Source organism: Leptinotarsa decemlineata, unplaced genomic scaffold (genome assembly GCF_025532065.1).
Source record: "Leptinotarsa decemlineata unplaced genomic scaffold, Ldec_3_MD MMD2_tig00026328_RagTag_RagTag, whole genome shotgun sequence".
Classification (NCBI taxonomy): domain Eukaryota; kingdom Metazoa; phylum Arthropoda; class Insecta; order Coleoptera; family Chrysomelidae; genus Leptinotarsa; species Leptinotarsa decemlineata.
Genome location: NW_027412688.1, coordinates 17,955,827 through 17,973,583, shown reverse-complemented (window position 1 = coordinate 17,973,583; position 17,757 = coordinate 17,955,827). Strand labels below are relative to the sequence as shown.

The 17,757-nt window shown below is 32.6% G+C and overlaps 1 protein-coding gene across 1 annotated transcript in view; it reads left to right on the top strand.

The window, feature by feature from the left end:
- Epg5 (ectopic P-granules autophagy protein 5) overlaps nucleotides 1-17,757 on the top strand; it is an 84,759-nt gene that overhangs the window by 53,214 nt on the left and 13,788 nt on the right. Inside the window, 8 exon segments of the mRNA XM_074182631.1 lie at nucleotides 2,538-2,747; nucleotides 2,750-3,022; nucleotides 3,310-3,446; nucleotides 6,730-6,880; nucleotides 6,936-7,130; nucleotides 10,563-10,882; nucleotides 12,964-13,181; nucleotides 16,907-17,143. Coding sequence (XP_074038732.1) covers nucleotides 2,538-2,747; nucleotides 2,750-3,022; nucleotides 3,310-3,446; nucleotides 6,730-6,880; nucleotides 6,936-7,130; nucleotides 10,563-10,882; nucleotides 12,964-13,181; nucleotides 16,907-17,143 — 1,741 coding nt within the window.

Here is a 17,757-nt window from a genome sequence, read left to right as displayed (position 1 = left end):
CACCTTCTTATTGTTTAATTTCTATGCAGTTTTTGTGAATGCCCATTAAATATAAACACTGGGTAAATATGTTTAATAATTCTTTAGCAACGCAAAGTAATAACACAAAGGAGTATTTCCTGTAGTTGATAAAATAATTATCACTTGTGCTCTGCTTCTTTGTAAAGAGTTCAGACAAATGCCAAAGAGAGTGCATTTTGAAGAAAGTTTGACGTTTTAAAGTATTTTCACAGGGCAACTAAAATTTCAGTCACTGCATGTGGTGAGAGAGAAACAAACGGTAAAATTGTAGTGAAGTTAATTGTTTTTTTAGTTTAGTATAAAAAAAATTGATTTTAGTTCTTTTGGTTCCAGAGGTGAGCGGGAAATATCGAACATTTCTAAGTTGTATTTTTGGCTGTATCTTCTTTATTCGTCACAGGATGACGGTTTATTGGCATTTGATGATATATATTTTTTAAACATTTTTTGTGGCGGTGTCAAAGTTTCTCAATATTTTTTTATTTCAACCTTACACAATCAGGAAAAAACATCTATATCTTTAGAGAATACGCTGAAGTCACACTGAAGAGTTCACCAAGAAAAGTTGCTACGTGATATAAACCTCAGTAGAGTCTAGTTAGTAACTTGTTTTTATGAATTTCATCTGAAAATAACCTATAAGACAGGCAAAATTTATAAAAACAAATTAGTGACCAATTATATTCTTCAGTAACTGTTCGAAGTAAATTTGTCAGTTTGTTGTCCTTTGTTACCATAGAAATTCTCCGTTGATCTAGATGTATTTTTCAGATTATGGGTGGTTGAAGCCCAAAAATATCTAGAGATTTTAAAAACATGCTTGTATTATTTTTTTCGCTATTTTTTGACCAATAATGGTTATATGATTTAATGATCATCAGAACAATTATTATTTTATTTATTATGGCCCAGATAGTTGCTTAATAAACAATACTTGAGTCTTCTCATGAATTATAGATTATTTAAAAAACTTTTTAGCTTTTTGTTTTCAAATGATTAAATAAAGAACTATGAACCTAAAATGTGTTCAGATCTTAACCGTCTAATAATTAAAGGAGATTTTTACGTTTTGTATAATTTCCAGAAATTCAAAAAGAATTTGAAATTTAATGTCCGATCCTCATTTCAAGTCACATGATGTTTTATGAAGACTATGTAGCGTCAGTCAGTAACAAATCGGTGGTTAAGAATAATGATTTGGTGTTCACCCCGAAATGGACTTATCACTTCTAATTTGAAGCTTGTTCGGAATTCCTAATAGAAGTTTCTCATTCCATAAACCAATAATAAAAAAATACATTTTTCTTAGTTTGTATGATACTTGGAAAATAAAATTAGGTATACACTTTTTTTGGAAACTTTTATTTTGGTGAAATTTCAGAATAATATTCTACACATCTCAGGAACTTCATATAAGTTTCAAATTAATAAAGATAAAATCCATTTATAAAATGTAGACAACCACATATCATTTTTTAACCAATGATTAACATTTTTTTATATTTTTCTAAATTTTTTGGGTGTTCTTTATTCCTGGTCGACACCTGTGAGTAATGAATATTGAAAACTGTGAGCTCCAAAATAGGGATGGGAAATGAAAGTTTGAAATATATTTTAGATACTCTTTGTTTTATTTATTCAAATAACGGGAGTTTCTAAAAATATAAAAAATCAACTGGGATATAGGAAATTGGTGTAATGCTTAGGAATATAGAGGATAATTGAATTTCTAAATATTGAATGAACATTTCGATAAAAAAATTGCTACATAAAAATAGGTTCCTTTTTACAAGATTTTATTCAACTGACAATGTTTCTATGTATGTATGTTTGGGATAAATCTTATCACATTGGGAAAAATGCTTATCCCATTGAGCTAAAATTTTGTTTTTACGTTTAGTTTGGATGAATAGCATGGCTAAGTGAAGCAGTTCTACGTCCAACATGGTGAACCGTGCAAGATGGCGAACTGTACCCCATGATATGGGTATCAAATGAAAGAGTTTTCTGAAAAGTTTATTTACGCATCCCCACGATACGGTTATTGAATGAATAAATGAAAGGGTTTTCTGAAAATAAAAACAATAACATGACGTCACTCTAATTTCTATGTAGTATGAAACGAAAGGGTTTGTTGAAAAGAATATGGAAAATTAAATGACGTCATACTAAATCAAATATGACAGAATATGTTTTTTATTCGTTTCTATGATGTGGATATCAAATGAGAGAGTTCAACGGAAAAGAGTCTTGAAAGTTGTCGTGAGTTTTAATTGAAATCATACCAAAAGAATTAAAGTTGATTTTTTGTTATCACTTGAAAATATTTTAAATTGTAAAACTTTGCGACAGTTCAAGTGACTCTCTAGTTCTTAAAGTTTATGAGGTACCATGCAGAGACTCGAACTTGAATAGAGAATATTAGTTTTCTATGGGTGAAGATTGAATGCAGAAATTCATGTTTTTACAGTGTTTCAGTGTTTTTGCTTTATAATGTCTTCATTTTTCTTTCATAGACTCCTTGGTACGAATATTTGGACTATGATAAATTGAAAGTTGAACAACAAACCCATGTTCGTATTTGGCGAGTCAACAATTTTCGTGAAAAGACCAACGTTAACCAGCCTTTACTACAAGCTGGCAACAGGGTAGAGAGTAATGATCCAGTGGAACGGATTCTAAGGAGGTTGACATCCTATGATAGTCCGAAGCCACCACCTTCCATAATATTAATAAGGCACCAGTAATACCCAAGATTGAGTTTGGAAGTAAAGAAGAAATGTTCAAGTCACTTGAACAGTGTTTCAGAATATTGAAACAATCTGCACATAACCACAATTTGAAATTATCTGAACATAAGGCATTAGATAGTGCCTACAAGGAATTGATACCACAGCTTTATCGGTCAGTTATGAATAAGGTTAAGAAGAAAGTACCTTGTAAGGGTCGGAACCAAACCGTCCACTGTTCCGGTGCTGCTGTAATTGTTCTGGAAGTCCAGGTAATATATATTTGTATACTTTCATTTCCAATAAACAAATATAAACAACTGATTTTCTAGGTTATTATGTAGTATAAGAAAATCATTGATTAGAAAATGATACAAAAAGTATTGGATAATTGTTTCACATTAGCAAATATTCAATGCAAATGATTATGGAAACAAATATTTTCTTAGTAAATACGAATATAATTACATTATCAGATATTTTTAGTACCCAGAATCCTAGAAGTAACTTTTAATCAATATATTTTGGCTTGTTTCACAAATACTATTATTATTTTCAGGAAGCCAGAGTGAATGAGAGACTTGAGCATCAAATTATTTTGAACCGAAATGCTTACGAGTCACTGTTGGCAGGTGCTTTGCAATCCGCCCCTTCGAATCTTTGTTCTGCTGCAGTTACAGTGCAACAAACTATCAAGTGAGATCTAGTATTCTTATATCACACAAAATAATTCAATTATGTCTCATACAATTTTCATTCAAGCACATTTGCATGTTACTTTTTGATATTCATATATTCGGAGTCAAATTGTGTATATAAAACAGTAGTACCACTATATATCTTAGTAGAAACGAATCCATTTTTTTAACATTATAAATAATACATTACTTCAAGATAAAAGTGGAACCTCTGACATAGAATTAAACCAATACCAGAACTTTAGCAATATTCTTGAGGGTATTTCACCGCACAAGTTCGCAACATCAAGAGATCCTGAAAAACTGATCATAAAAGTGTCTTTCACCACATCACGTTAAGCAACCCCGAAGACAAGATGATAGAAACTTAAAAATTTGAGCTATATGAAATGAACTGTGAGGCATTCAACAAACAGTATGTTGGTCAGATGAGACAATCTATCAAAACTTGTTGAAAGAACACATATTATATTCAGAATCTGTGGACCAGAAAAAATTTCATACATAATGGCTTGAATTTCAGCCACATAATACATCAACATAGATTAAAATTTTTGAGAGCGGTGCATAATACTAGACTTTTGAAAGTGGAGAAGTAGCACTGTCTGGATATCAGGTTGAATATCAATAGGCAAAATTTGAGTACAAAACATTTTGACCATATTTACGATTTATCAATTTTAATCATTAGGATTTTTCATCTTCCACAATCTGAAAAAAAAAAAAAATTGTAATGGAGAATTTTAGGTGTAGAAAGGGCAAACTTTCCAGTTCATCCCGATAAGTTACTTTGTCAAAAGTTCTTGAAAGAGCTATTGAAGTTCAGTTGAAAGAACACATTGACAATTTCTCTATACTTCCAATAACTCAGTCCGGATTTCGTAAAGGACATAGTTGTACAACTGCTTTGTTGCATATAGTGGACGATATTATAAGAGCACGTGACGAAAAAAATAATACAGTATTGGTACTTCTTGATTTCAATAGAGCGTTCGATACTATTAACTTCGATTTAATGTTATTAATTCTTGGCTATATAGGACTCTCTAAAAATGCTATATCACTAATCAGATCGTATCTCACCAACCGTCAACAAAAGGTTACCATAGAAGGAAACAGCTCACAATATTTGAAGTTGACTTGTGGAGTGCCATAGGGCTCTATTTTGGGACCCCTTTTGTTTGCTATCTACACATCTCAACTTGCAAAATGTTTAAAATTTTGTAATATACATTTGTATGCAGACGATACCCAGTTGTATTATAGCTTCTCACCTGAAATGATAGATATTGCGTGTACTCAAATCAATAGTGACTTGAAATTATTTGTGAAAAATGCTTCTGATCACTGCTTAAATATAAATTGTAGTAAATCCAATGTTATTGTTTTCGGACCAAAAGGCCCTAGAAATGATATTTGCAAATCTGTGAAAGTAGTAGTAAATGATCATGTACTTGGGGTTGTCCCAGAAGCCAAAAGCCTGGGCATCATTTTAGATAAGGACTTGACATTCGAAAGCCAGGTTAATCAGTTTATTCGGCGTGCATATTATTCATTCAAAATCATATATGGACACCGAAATTTCCTACCCATGAAGGTGAAGGCGAATTTGTGCGAATCATTAGTTTTATCTATATTCAATTATGCTGATGTTTTGTATGGTCCATGTTTAACCAACCAATTCAAGAAAAAGATACAAAAAGTTCAGAATTCCTGCCTACGGTTAATTTTTGGTATAAGAAGAAGAGAAAGAATATCACATAAACTGAAGATACCGGCTGGTTAAATATGAACGACAGGAGAGTGTTACATGCTGCAACTTTGTTTCACAAAATAATTAATAGTAAAGGGCCGTTTTACTTACACCAGAAAATCACTTTTAGAACTGATGTGCATAATATTAATGTAAGGTATAAAGGCCGACTAACTCCGCCATCCTTTCGCACAGAGTTCTTTAGAAGGAGTTTCAGCTACCAGATCTGTGCAATTTATAATGACATTCCCGAGCCCATGAAACGAGATGACTTCAATCATTTTAATATCAATTTCAAACGATTCTTATTATATTCAAACTATTAATGACCCAATAGCTACCTACCTATTACAAATCTATAAATAGTCATAATATTTTAAGATATTTAAAAATTCTTTTTGTTTATTCTTTTGCGTACTAGGCGACATTTTTGAGGTTGAGTGGAAGAGCAATTGAATGATGGCTTGTCATCATGTAAATTGAACTTCGCCTTTTGTCTTCTTATAATAAATGAACTGTACATTATTAATTTGATTTGAATGTATTAGAAGATAATAAAGACGGTATTATTATTTGTAAATTCGAAGTATGTTTCACAAAGAAAAATGTTCTATTCATCAGTAACTTGTATTTAATAATTTTACTAAAATATGCCTCCGTCTTCTGAATTGTGAAAAATCTTAATGAATCTTGCAGGTTTTTCTGTGGTATGTTTTATTGTCAAACGTTTTTAATAGATGTCAAAGGGGTTATGAAATGTGACATATGTCAATGTTGTTGATTGTTTAGGGTTTAGTATAGTTCATCTTCTGATGATGCTAAATTGGTTGATGAAACGAGAATTGAGAAACAGTGTTATATTTCTGGTGTGTGGGAGTATTTGTTTTGAATACATTACTTTCTGCTAATGGCAAAAATGATATTGTAAGTGGTTTTATACAAATTGAAATTATGAAATTGTATAGGATATTTAACTCAAAAAATCAAACACTGAGTATAAGGTATATGATTTTTTTAGGAAGCCTCTCTTTTCCTTAGCTGTCTACTTCTACATCAATATATGAAAAATGGGAAATTCCCAAAGAAACAAAGAAAAGTACTTTCTGCTACGAGGATTACATCCATTTTTCTATATATAATTTTTCTTCGCTGTGTATCTTTTCCTGTAACTGTTTTAATTTCCATCTATGAATGATCTGTGTGCAAATTGAGAAATCCTGCGTTAGAAGTCTATTGTATAGTGAAACACGTATTGCAGTTTTGTGAACCTTTTATAGTGAGAATGAAAATAAATTTTATTAGTGAATATGAAAATATGAGTATCACTTTTGATTTATTTATAACCGAATTAATTGTAAAACGAGAAAATGTGCATGAGACACATTATTTGACTAAAATATCAATTGTGTACTGGTACTGAGGCAAAATTTTTGATATTATTAGAACTTGTTTCGATTCATTCAACCATTAATAACATGAATCGGCGGTTCAGCATCATTAAGAACTTGTGGTTATTCTTCTGTTTCAGAGTTCTTCAAACACAAGTTCATTGCAATCCTGCAACTGCTGAATTGGGTGTTGAACTGTTTTATTACATTTTATCTCTTCTCGGTGATGAAATGAACTCTTACCCGCCTACAAAAACGTTATTGTCCACTTGTTTGGAAAAATTAGGACAGGTGAAGTATACAGATTTTGTAGTAATATTTATGTTATCATAATTTTCTATTTCAGTCTCATATTTGTGGTGTTGAATACGAAATGCCAAGGTTACTACAGAATATTCTGAGAGATTCAAAGTTGGCCCAATATTTGGCTCCACATTTCTCTCCAAGTGATGTTGGAACTTCCAGCTTGCTATTGATGTACTCTAATATTTGCAAATCAGTTGGGCAAAAATATGATGTAACATTTGCTATTCTTTCAAAGGTAAGTACAAAATATTAATTTTAGTCATCAACAAAAACGGCTATCTAGCCTTGGCCATAAAATCATCTGATGCAATTGAACAGTTTTAGTATTTATGTTCACCTTTTTTTGGGTCTTTTCACCATCTGACAAATATAAAAATTGTAATTGAGAACTTTATTCAGGTGTAGGAAGGGCAAAATTATTAATTTACCTAGATACGTTGCTGCATAAATTTAAAGTATTTTTCACAAAATAAAATCTTCAAATTATCAGTAACTTGATCAAAAACAGCTAAGATATCTCATACACCTTAAATTTTTTTATCAGTTTGGAAGATGATTATTTTTTCAGGAAGGAAGGTGAAAAAAATCCAAAAAAGGTCAATAAAATACTCTTGAATTCCCCCTCTATTATAAAAAATAAATGACTTTCAATCAATAGTTTTAGTATTGTAGAAAAATGTGTGAAGCTGGTTACTGTTGTTGAAGTTGAAAAGTTGTGATTTTATTCAGTGGCTAAATGGAATTGAATCATTTCTACCCGACAATATTTTTCTAGAGTTTACCATAAATCAAGTAATCAAATTGTAATTGAGAACTTTATTCAGGTGTAGAAAGGGCAAAATTAATAATTAACCTAGATAAGTTGCTGCATAAATTCAAAGTATTTTTCACAAAATAAAATCTTCTAATTATCAGTAACTTGTCGTGTTCAATAATCGGTGCCTGTGCGAAGGTAGCGGTTAACGTTGGGTTGACATTGCTGTGCATTATATTTTTTATAAGATTATTCCATAAAGAATTCGTCTACATGAATAGCATTTTACAAGTGTTGTTCATGACGAAGAATTTCAAGAACGAAGTTTTAATGATGAACGAGAACGGGAATGTTTCCTACTTATGTTTCGGTCGGTAGCCAAGCGGTTCGGCGTGGGTGCTTTGTTCACTCACTCGAATTGACTGCCGTGTTGGTCGGTGGTTCAAGCCCTAATCTGAACGATCGATCTTCACTTGCTATCGTTCAACCCGTGTTAGGAATCACATGTTAAAAGGTAAGACCTCGTTAATCCTTAGCTCGCACAAGTTTCGACTTCTGAGGGTTGTTGTTCGTAGGGGTGCGACAACTGGTTAACGGAAAAACAGATTTTAAACAGATTTTTTCATTCATTAAACTCAAACACCTGTTCATGCAGCTGCAGTTTCGTAAGAAGGTATCATCTTTCCCTCCAACCAATTTCCTGGAGTCTTTGAAGTCCACTAGATACTCGTTAGGACAACAAGAGGATTGTTCCGAATTCTTGGGGTTCTTGTTGAATACTCTTCGTGAGCAAGACAATTGCAAAATCAATACTCCTGACCGCTCTGGACTGAATGATTCCGTACAGCCCATCTCGACTTGTGTTTGTAAATCTTTTGTTGGAAAAATCCTCACTTGTTTACTTTGTGGTAAATGTTCAAGAAGTACCGAAAACTTATGTGATTTTCTGGAACTTCATCTAGTTTTTCCTAATATGACTAATAACCAGTCCGTGCAAAGCTTATTGTTAAATCATCTGAAAATGGAATTTTTAACAGGTGATGATCGACTGTATTGTCAAACATGTGCCAAACTAACTGACTGTTATAAGGAAACGAGTATAGTTGAGGCACCAGGAAATCTAATAATAACACTGATGATTTTCAAACAAGACTCAACCTCTAACGGAAGCAAGAAACTCTTTGGAAGGTTCGAAATAGATGAACATTTCAACCTAGCAGACCACTATTATAATATTCATGCAGTCATTGTTCACTGTGGTTCTGGCGTTGATTTTGGTCATTATTACGCCTTGGTCAAAGACAAAACGGACTGGTTTAAGTTTGACGATAGTCGTGTCACGAAGTGTTCTGGCGATGCATTGAATTTATTGGAGCCTCTGGAAACACCCTACATTTTGTTTTATAAGAGAGAGGACATTGTTAGATCAATATCTTCAGATGATGTGGTGCTGCAGGTTTTTTCCGGGTTTTCCTGCAGCTGAAAAAGCAAATGCGCCACTGGAAGCAATGAAGTCGCCCGGAGCGCAAATTAATTTTTATTGTTGTTTTTATTTTATTTTTATTAAAATGTTATCAGTCAGTAATCAACTACTTACAGTTCAATCAACTACTTACAGTTACAAATAAAAAAAAAATTCCATATTTTATAATGGTAAAAAATTATTCAATCACCTACCAAATGAGATAAAAATTTTAGATAGCAAAAAACAATTCAAAAGTACCGTAAAAAAACTTCTATTGACGAATGCTTTCTACTCATTAGATGAATTCTACTGTATGAACTTTTAATGCGTGAAATTCGACTTCGTTATACATTATTATTTAATGTGTTTCAGTGATACTTATATTTTATTTATATTTATATGAACTTCATTTTATATTTACACCTCTTTGTTGTTAATATTCGTACAAAGCAAATTTTTATTGTGACAATTTTAATATTTTATGTACATGCATTGTATAATTGCACATGTTGTTGTTAAGTGTTTTAGAGTTATATATGTATATGTGTGTGTATGTGTATGTATGTATATGTGTATATGTATGTATGTGTATATATGTGTATATATGTATATAAAATTGTGATCATTTTTATTATTTTCATGTACTTATATTTCATATTTTGTTGACCAGTACGAGGATAATGTATCAAATTTCCTTTGACTCAGATGTGCGTCTATCGTAGTCCAATTATAATTATTATCACTTTTTCTACCTCACTATTTATCATATCGATATATATCTAAAGGTGATTGTTGTGTTATTTTGTTCTTTTATTTTGTAAACGACTTTGTCAATGAGAATTATGTTCTTCAGGCAATAAAGTATATTTTGATTTGATTTGATTTGATTTTAATTTCTAATGGAGATGCACAGGCACTGCAGGAAATTTGTTAAAGTCTCCTGAGATCGGTGCCTGTGCGAAGGTAGCGATTAATGTTGGGTTGACATTGCTGTGCATTATATTTTTTATAAGATTATTCCATAAAAAATTCGTCTTCAGGAACATAACTTTTTTATTTTCAATTTGACAGTGTTTACAAAATTATGTCAACTGATAAATCAACAATACTTCAAGGCATAAACATAAAAGTCTTGTATTGATCCAGTAACTTGTATACCCTTCTCTAATCTATGTATCTAACATATAATGAAAATAAAGGAATATATTTCAACCAAACTTCCTTTTCTTCTGCAACATTCCTGATAGAATGGTTCATAATATTGATATGTTCAATTATTTTATGATGAACTGGATTTAATACTTCAGTTGTCATAGAAAAAAATTGCCCAATCCTCTCTAAACAGTTCATGTTAACGCTTTCTGATATATAATAATTGCGTATGCGTGCGGGTGTGTATTATATGTATTACTTACTAAAAACCTCAATTTTTTGTTTTCTGATTTCAGTTTGAAATAGAAAATTGGCTGAAAAAGAAACAACCAAAACTGAGCCACCGGTCTCAATTTATAGAGTTGATTGTAAAAGCATTAACGACCCTAGGATTTGAACCTGCAGTTGAAGCATTGACTTTACATGGACTGTATCGTAAACATTTGATGACAGTATTTGAATATCAGTTTCCAGAACATTATGGTGAGGTGTTGATACATCTTCTGAAAGCTAGTGGTGGCAGCCCTGAAAATAATCTGCTTTCAATATCAGTGTGGATGGACCTTTTGAACTCTTTGTCCCAACCTGTTGTTCTGAACATCAAAGGTCCACTCAGGTAAATGACTCTTTTATCATTTAACAGTGAAACTACTTTTATTCCAAGCAAACTTCTCCTGAAGTACGGTCATTTCAGAGCTCTTAATAGATTGAATTGAGGATATGTACAAAAGTTCCTTATAGGTTTCGGTACTGAGAAACTAGAAACCTTTACAGCTTATAACAGTCTGTAATTAAGTTATCGGGAAAGTCATAAAAGAGGTTTTCTTTTAGTTACAACTTCTATTCAATCAAAAAATTTTAAAAAATCAAAAGAAAATTAAAAAATCTATTTGAAATTGTAGCCTCCTTACAACATACACTGTTGTGCCTCTTCTAGTCACCCATTATGAAGCTTTGAAGATATAGATATGAACAATGAGATTTTATTTCTCTGCTAGTCGATCATAAATGAGTGATTTCATCTTACCCCAAAGAAAAAATTATTTGATTTACATTCGGTGACAGTTAGCATGGGATCCATATACATCTACAAAAATCTGAAGGTGTCTCTTCTGGAAGTTCTGGAAGTACTTCTTCGAGGAATGTTGAATAATTTGTTTCTTTCAGCCTATTCGGAAATATATAAGGGCCAATGATGGAGTGTCCTACAATCTCTACTCATAAATTTGTTAACTGAGCTCTAATTAAAATGTACTGGGGAAAATCTTGATTTAATTCCTGTAATTTCTTCAACCTATATGGGTGACAAAAATGAATATTGCTACTCCATTTCTTTTAAATTCCAGAAAAACACTGCAGCCTCATGAGCTTCTTTCGTATTAGGTGTCTTCTCATGACACCCATTTGATCAACTTCGTTCCTCCTACTGGTTTATACAGGTTTGAATGTACAGAAAATGTGGGAACTTTCAAAAGGAACAAAGAAAGTAATTCATTTGAAAATGAACTGTTTACAAAGATGTGTAGATCATGCATAGAAGTTACTTTAAAATACCAAACTTTGCACAACATGTGAAAGATTTTTCAGAGAGATTTTCATATGATCTCTCGCTGGCAGCCATGCTGGTGCTTTCAATCTTCTTCTGAAGGGAAAAACTTCAATGGTCATCATTGAAACGGGTAACGACACGTTACAGTCTATTGAAAACTACTTCTTGGAAAATAAGTTGACCTTGAATATGCAGAAGACAAATTGTATGCCCGTCAAAACTAATTCTTCTTGAAAACCCTCTGATCAATCACCTTAAATAATGAAACATTTGAATGTAGTACAACAGTTGAATTCCTAGGTATTTATGTAGATGATACGTTGAGCAGGTCAGATCAGATTCATCACCTATACACTAAACTGTCCTCGATCACCTATGTCATAAGGGCTCTGAAAAAAGAATTTGACATTTAGGTAATGAAGGTTATTTGTTATACAAACTTTTATTCAGCTGTCAAATAAGGTATAGTAAGTATGGGGATCATGTTACGACCTCAATAAAATTTTATTTCAGTAAAAGTAAATCAAGTTCATGTTCGGCTTCAGTAGCTGGCACGTGCAGGAGTGTCTTAAAAAATAAAAGAATTTTCACCGTTCCTGCTATGTATATATGTGAAACATCAAAGTCTCTAGTTAACCATCGGGCAAAGGTTCGGGCAATATTGTACAAGAAAATATATGTATTATACCCTGTTCAAGGATGATTTCACTTATCCCATTCACAAAAAGTCACTTCATGAATGTAGTGGTCATATACAGTCCCTGATTTTCTTAAAAAATGAATTAATCATTTTCATATACTAGTCTTTTTTTGTACGTTGTACATATTATTTTTATTTAAGTAGTGTTATGTATGCATGAGAACTTTTTGGACGTTTTCTTGTAGAAATTTATGTAAAATTTTATGATGTATACATCTTTCTGTTGAAAAATCTCTCTCTCTCTCTCTCTCTCTCTCTCTTTCTCTCTCTTTCTCTCTCTCTTTTACGGAGAAAATGAATCAAAAGTTATGTTGAAATAAAATCTATTGTTTATTTTTCACTATAAGATGTTCCAATAGCTTCCTTTTTCAATTTTACTTAGGTTTTCTGTTATATTCGTATTACATTGAGTTTCAAGATGAAAATTTATTTTGGCTTGTAATTCCAGAGATCAACTCAGGCAATATGCTCAAAACCAAAAGATTTTGCAACATCAAGAGTTGCTGGATACATCGGAACTGTTGTCAAGACATTTCACACAAGAAAGACTACAATATGGTCTCTATGGACTATATCCAAAGTGTCGCAACTATATGGACGTGTTTGTAATTTTTTTTGGTATAATAGGGCACGGTGTTACTGTGAGCATGCTCAATACACATCAAGGTGAGCATAATATTTTCAGTGATTAATTTTGTCTCATATTTTGTTTTATTTCCAAAAAAAACTTGTATAATATCTTACACATACATGTAATTTTGAGATCAGTCACCTACAGGTTTAACCATAGGGAACTCAACATTAGTAAGATAATTGTATTTCAATAATTCCGTCACCCATTTTTAGAATAGGAACACTGATCAATCTTACAATTCTTTCAGTTTTCAACTATCGTTGAGTTGAATGCTGTTACTCCCCCTAAACTTTTGCATTCTGTATTTTGTGAAATATAATTCTTGCGTTATTTACATCCCAAGTTCCTTCAGTATTAGCCCATTTTACAAATAAATTGGTTGTTTGTAGCGATTTTCATGATAAGGTTATTTGTTTTTCATTTTCAGATTTTTTCTATAAATTCAGGTGCTCCTTTAGTAGCATTGATTGTTGGAAAATCCTCCTTTATGGGGCCATGTAAACGTGGTCCTAGTTATATCTGTAGCTTACCTTGTACATAGACTTTGACAAATTCATACAAATTGACCAGAACATGTTTTCACAATTATATTTTCTTTTGTTCAGAAAATCGGAATGGAATTGTTTGCAAATTATCATAATGTTATCATAACTTATCTTTGGTGTTGTTGCCAAAGACATTTATGATAGTTAATGTATTCAAATATGATATTTGAAACCAAATATGGGTTGAACTTCAACTTGCCTTACATTCAAGATTTGATTGTAGTATTGAAGTGGAGAGTAAACTTTAAATTTCGTCAAATAATTACATAGCGCAAATGTGATGTGAAGCATCCAACTTCATTCAGAAATAATTTCCTACTTGGCATTATTTTAATTACTGATGAGTATGAATGGACTATTTGAATAATCAATTAATCAATACCCGATTATATCAATTATTCGATGGTGATTCAAATGAATATTTGTTTAAATAGTACAGCAGCTTGAACTTCAGATGGAAGGATGATCTGAATGAGTTAATAGTCCAACTAGAATTCAGATAGTCTTGGAACCCCTGTCCCATTCGAACGAATATTTTCAAAGACCGGGCAAATTATCAATCTAGAAAGAAATAGACAATCTCCAAAAAATTTGTATGAAATAATTTTTCTGATTTAATTATTTTTGTATATTATCATTGGTATTTGCTAGCATGATAAAAAATTTCGAATATTTGGTATTGTAAGTTACTACTGAATTATTATTTTCAATTTGTTGAGAAGAAATGTTCATTTCGATACATGTACTTGTTATACATTAACAACACTGAATCACCAAATATCTGAATAACGGATTATTTACTTACATCCGAGCAAGCAAGCAGTTCGACTAAACTCGACTAAAATCGTTATGAACTGACTATTCAATATAACTTTTCTCATTGGCATAAAATAATCCTTTATACTCGATTAACTCCTGAACACAAGAAATTTAAAAAGTGATAAAAACAATAGAAAGTTAGAAAAGAAGTTCAAAACACTTCATCACATTAAAAACAAAAACACGGCAGGATATGATGATATTCAGTATCATTGCCGTGAAAGTCTAAACCATTTTGAATGATGATATTTCCGTTAAGATTTTTCTGAATTTACCACTCAATGTTCTAGAAATTTTGGTCGCCCTTATTCATACCTCATTCAGAACTGGCTTATTTCCTTCTTCCCTGAAGACTTAATACTGACTTTAGCAAAAATTACTGAGAAATTAGTCAAAGTACGTTTAGATGAATTCTTAATACAAATGATGCTATGTTCTCTTCTCTATATGAAATTTACTCTGAATTGAATGCTGGTGAAGTAGCCGTCGCAATTTTTTGCGATATTTCAAAGGCGTTTGATTCTGTCAATCATAAAATTTTACTAAAAAAACTTCATAAATATGGATGTAGAGGTGTTAACAAACACTTGGTTCGAATTGTACCTTCAAGGTCGGAGTCAAATGGTGAGGACAACGGAACTCTCGGAGAACAGGGCCATTGAATCTAGTGTACCACAGGGTTCCGTGTTAGGCCCTATTCTATTTATGCTATATATGAATGACACATCTGGTAGTTTCATTCTATTCGTGGATGATACTACAATATTGTGGAATAAAAAAAATCAGTGGAGCTAAATAAAATAATATCATCCGACTTGAAGGTGACGAGCTGGTGCGATACAAATGCATCCAAAACGAATATAATACGAGGGTTGCCTTTTATATTTCGGGATTAGAAAACAAAAACAAATAATAATCATCGAAAATCACTTTATCGTTTTTCAAAATATTCCCTATGAAGATCTATACACTTTTGCATGCGTTTGAACCAATTGAATTGTCGAAGCACTTTTGCCACTCTGATTGAGGTATCTCCAAAAGATGCATTCTGAATGCAGCGACCGCTTCTTCAGGTGTCGAAAAACGTTAACCTCTCAGTTTGTTTTTTATGTGCGGGAATAAAAAGAAGTCATTTGGTGCCAAGTCAAGACTATACGGCGGATGACTTATCAAATCGATGTTTTTGGTGCTCAAATATGCAGTTGTTTGAGCAGATGTGTGAGAGCTCGCATTGTCGTGGTGAAGAGTGATCCGTCTTCGGCGGTTGGTTTTCCTGATTTCTTGGAATACAACTGGCAAACTAACTACCAATCAGAATTGACAGTTCTGCGTTGTTCTAGTGGTACGGTGGCGACATGTCCAGTTTTTCCGAAAAAAACGGGCGACCATTTGCTTGGAAGTGCTTTGTGTGCGAACAACTTTTGTTGGATTTGAGAAACACCCATACAGCGACCGCTGTTTACTTTCGGGCTTATACGCATAAATCCACGATTTACACCTGTCACGGTGTCATAGACGTGTTTTGAAGCACCGCGATCGTATTTTTTGAGCATTTTCTTCGACCAATCGACAAGAGTCTTTTTTTTTGAGCGATTAAGAAATTGTGTGGGATCCAACGCGAACAAATTTTTTTGACAGTCAAATGTTTATGCAATATTGAATGTATGCTGGTCCCACTAATGCCTAAGGTTGTCTCAATCTCACGATAGATCACATGACGATCTTGCAATATCAGTTCGCGCACAGCATCAATGGTTTTCGGAACAACAACTGATTTTTTACGACCTTCACGAAATTCGTCTTGGAGTGAACTACGACCACAATTGAATTCACCATACCATCGCCAAAAATTAAATTAAGTTCATTCATGCACTGTTGCTGAGTTAATCCACGTCGAAAGTTGTAAACAATAATCGCACGAAAATGTTCACGATTGAAGTCCATTTTTGAGCCTTGATGAAAATTTTAAGTTACTGTAAATAACACAAATAGTACGCGCACATTTGGTTAAAGTGTTTCCTTTTAATACTTGAGAAATTGTGTGTTGATTATATTTTATTGACTTTTTTATGGTCTATAACTAGTTACATTTATATTTTTATATTTAAATGTTAGTTTTATTACTTATGGATGCTTATCACTGTTTGTGTTATTATGTTATTTATATTATTTTGATTGACTTATAATATGGTTACATATTATTTGGACTGACTTTTATAACATGGTTACATGAAGTTATTCACATTTATATGTTTTTACATTTACTTTTATAATTGACATTTTCTTTGTTTATTGTGCATTGATTGCTGTCAACTGTACTTTTCAACTAAAGAAATAAATATTATTATTATTAATTTTATTATTATTATATATTTTCGTTCATGTAATTACAGGGCTTTTGGGAGACAAACTTTGTGATAAAATATGGCCTTATCTGAGAGATATGTTCTCTCCCTGGTTAATACCCTATTCGATGCAAAATCTTAAGGAAAACATGGCCTCCTGGATACAGCAGCTGGCAGATGATCGGTCGGTACTATTACCTTGGATTCCACCCGATGCTGGATTTGCTCAGAAAATGCTTGGTGCTTTTCGAGAATGCATATCATTCATAATCCACACGTTACCAGGTAATATAACTTGTATGGAGTTTTTTATTGATTGTTGTAGGAATTTGTACCTTCCACAATCCGAATAAAAATTGTGATGGATGTGAAGGACAAACCTGACCAAGTAACGTTGACGACATCTATGGGATCAACAGAGAAGTCAATCCTCGAATATCAAAGATAAACGAGGCTCACAGGCAACTGAACGCCTTGGGGAGCCTCGTTGATCTTTGATATTCGAGGATTGATTTCTCTGTTGATCCCATTTACAGCGTCTTCATAAGGAACGATGTCGTCGACCTTACTTACTTAGACTTGTCCTTCAAGGACAGTTGATTCCTGCAAAACATTTATGGTTTAGCATAGCACCACCGATGTGACCTATAGCAGGCGAAACAACGCTGTCTGGTGTTAAATCACAAATGTCTTGAGGTTGGGCTCTAGTTGCCTTTCAGTGAGAGATGCAGTGAAAGATAGAGAACAACTCTCGTCGCTGGTCAATGTTGAAGAGTGGCTTTGAAACTGATCGCCTTGGGGCAGCCTTGTATATCTTTGATATTCGAGGATTGATTTCGCTGTTGATTCTATAGAGGGCGTCTTCGTAAGGGCTTTCTACTACTCCATCTTGATAGAAA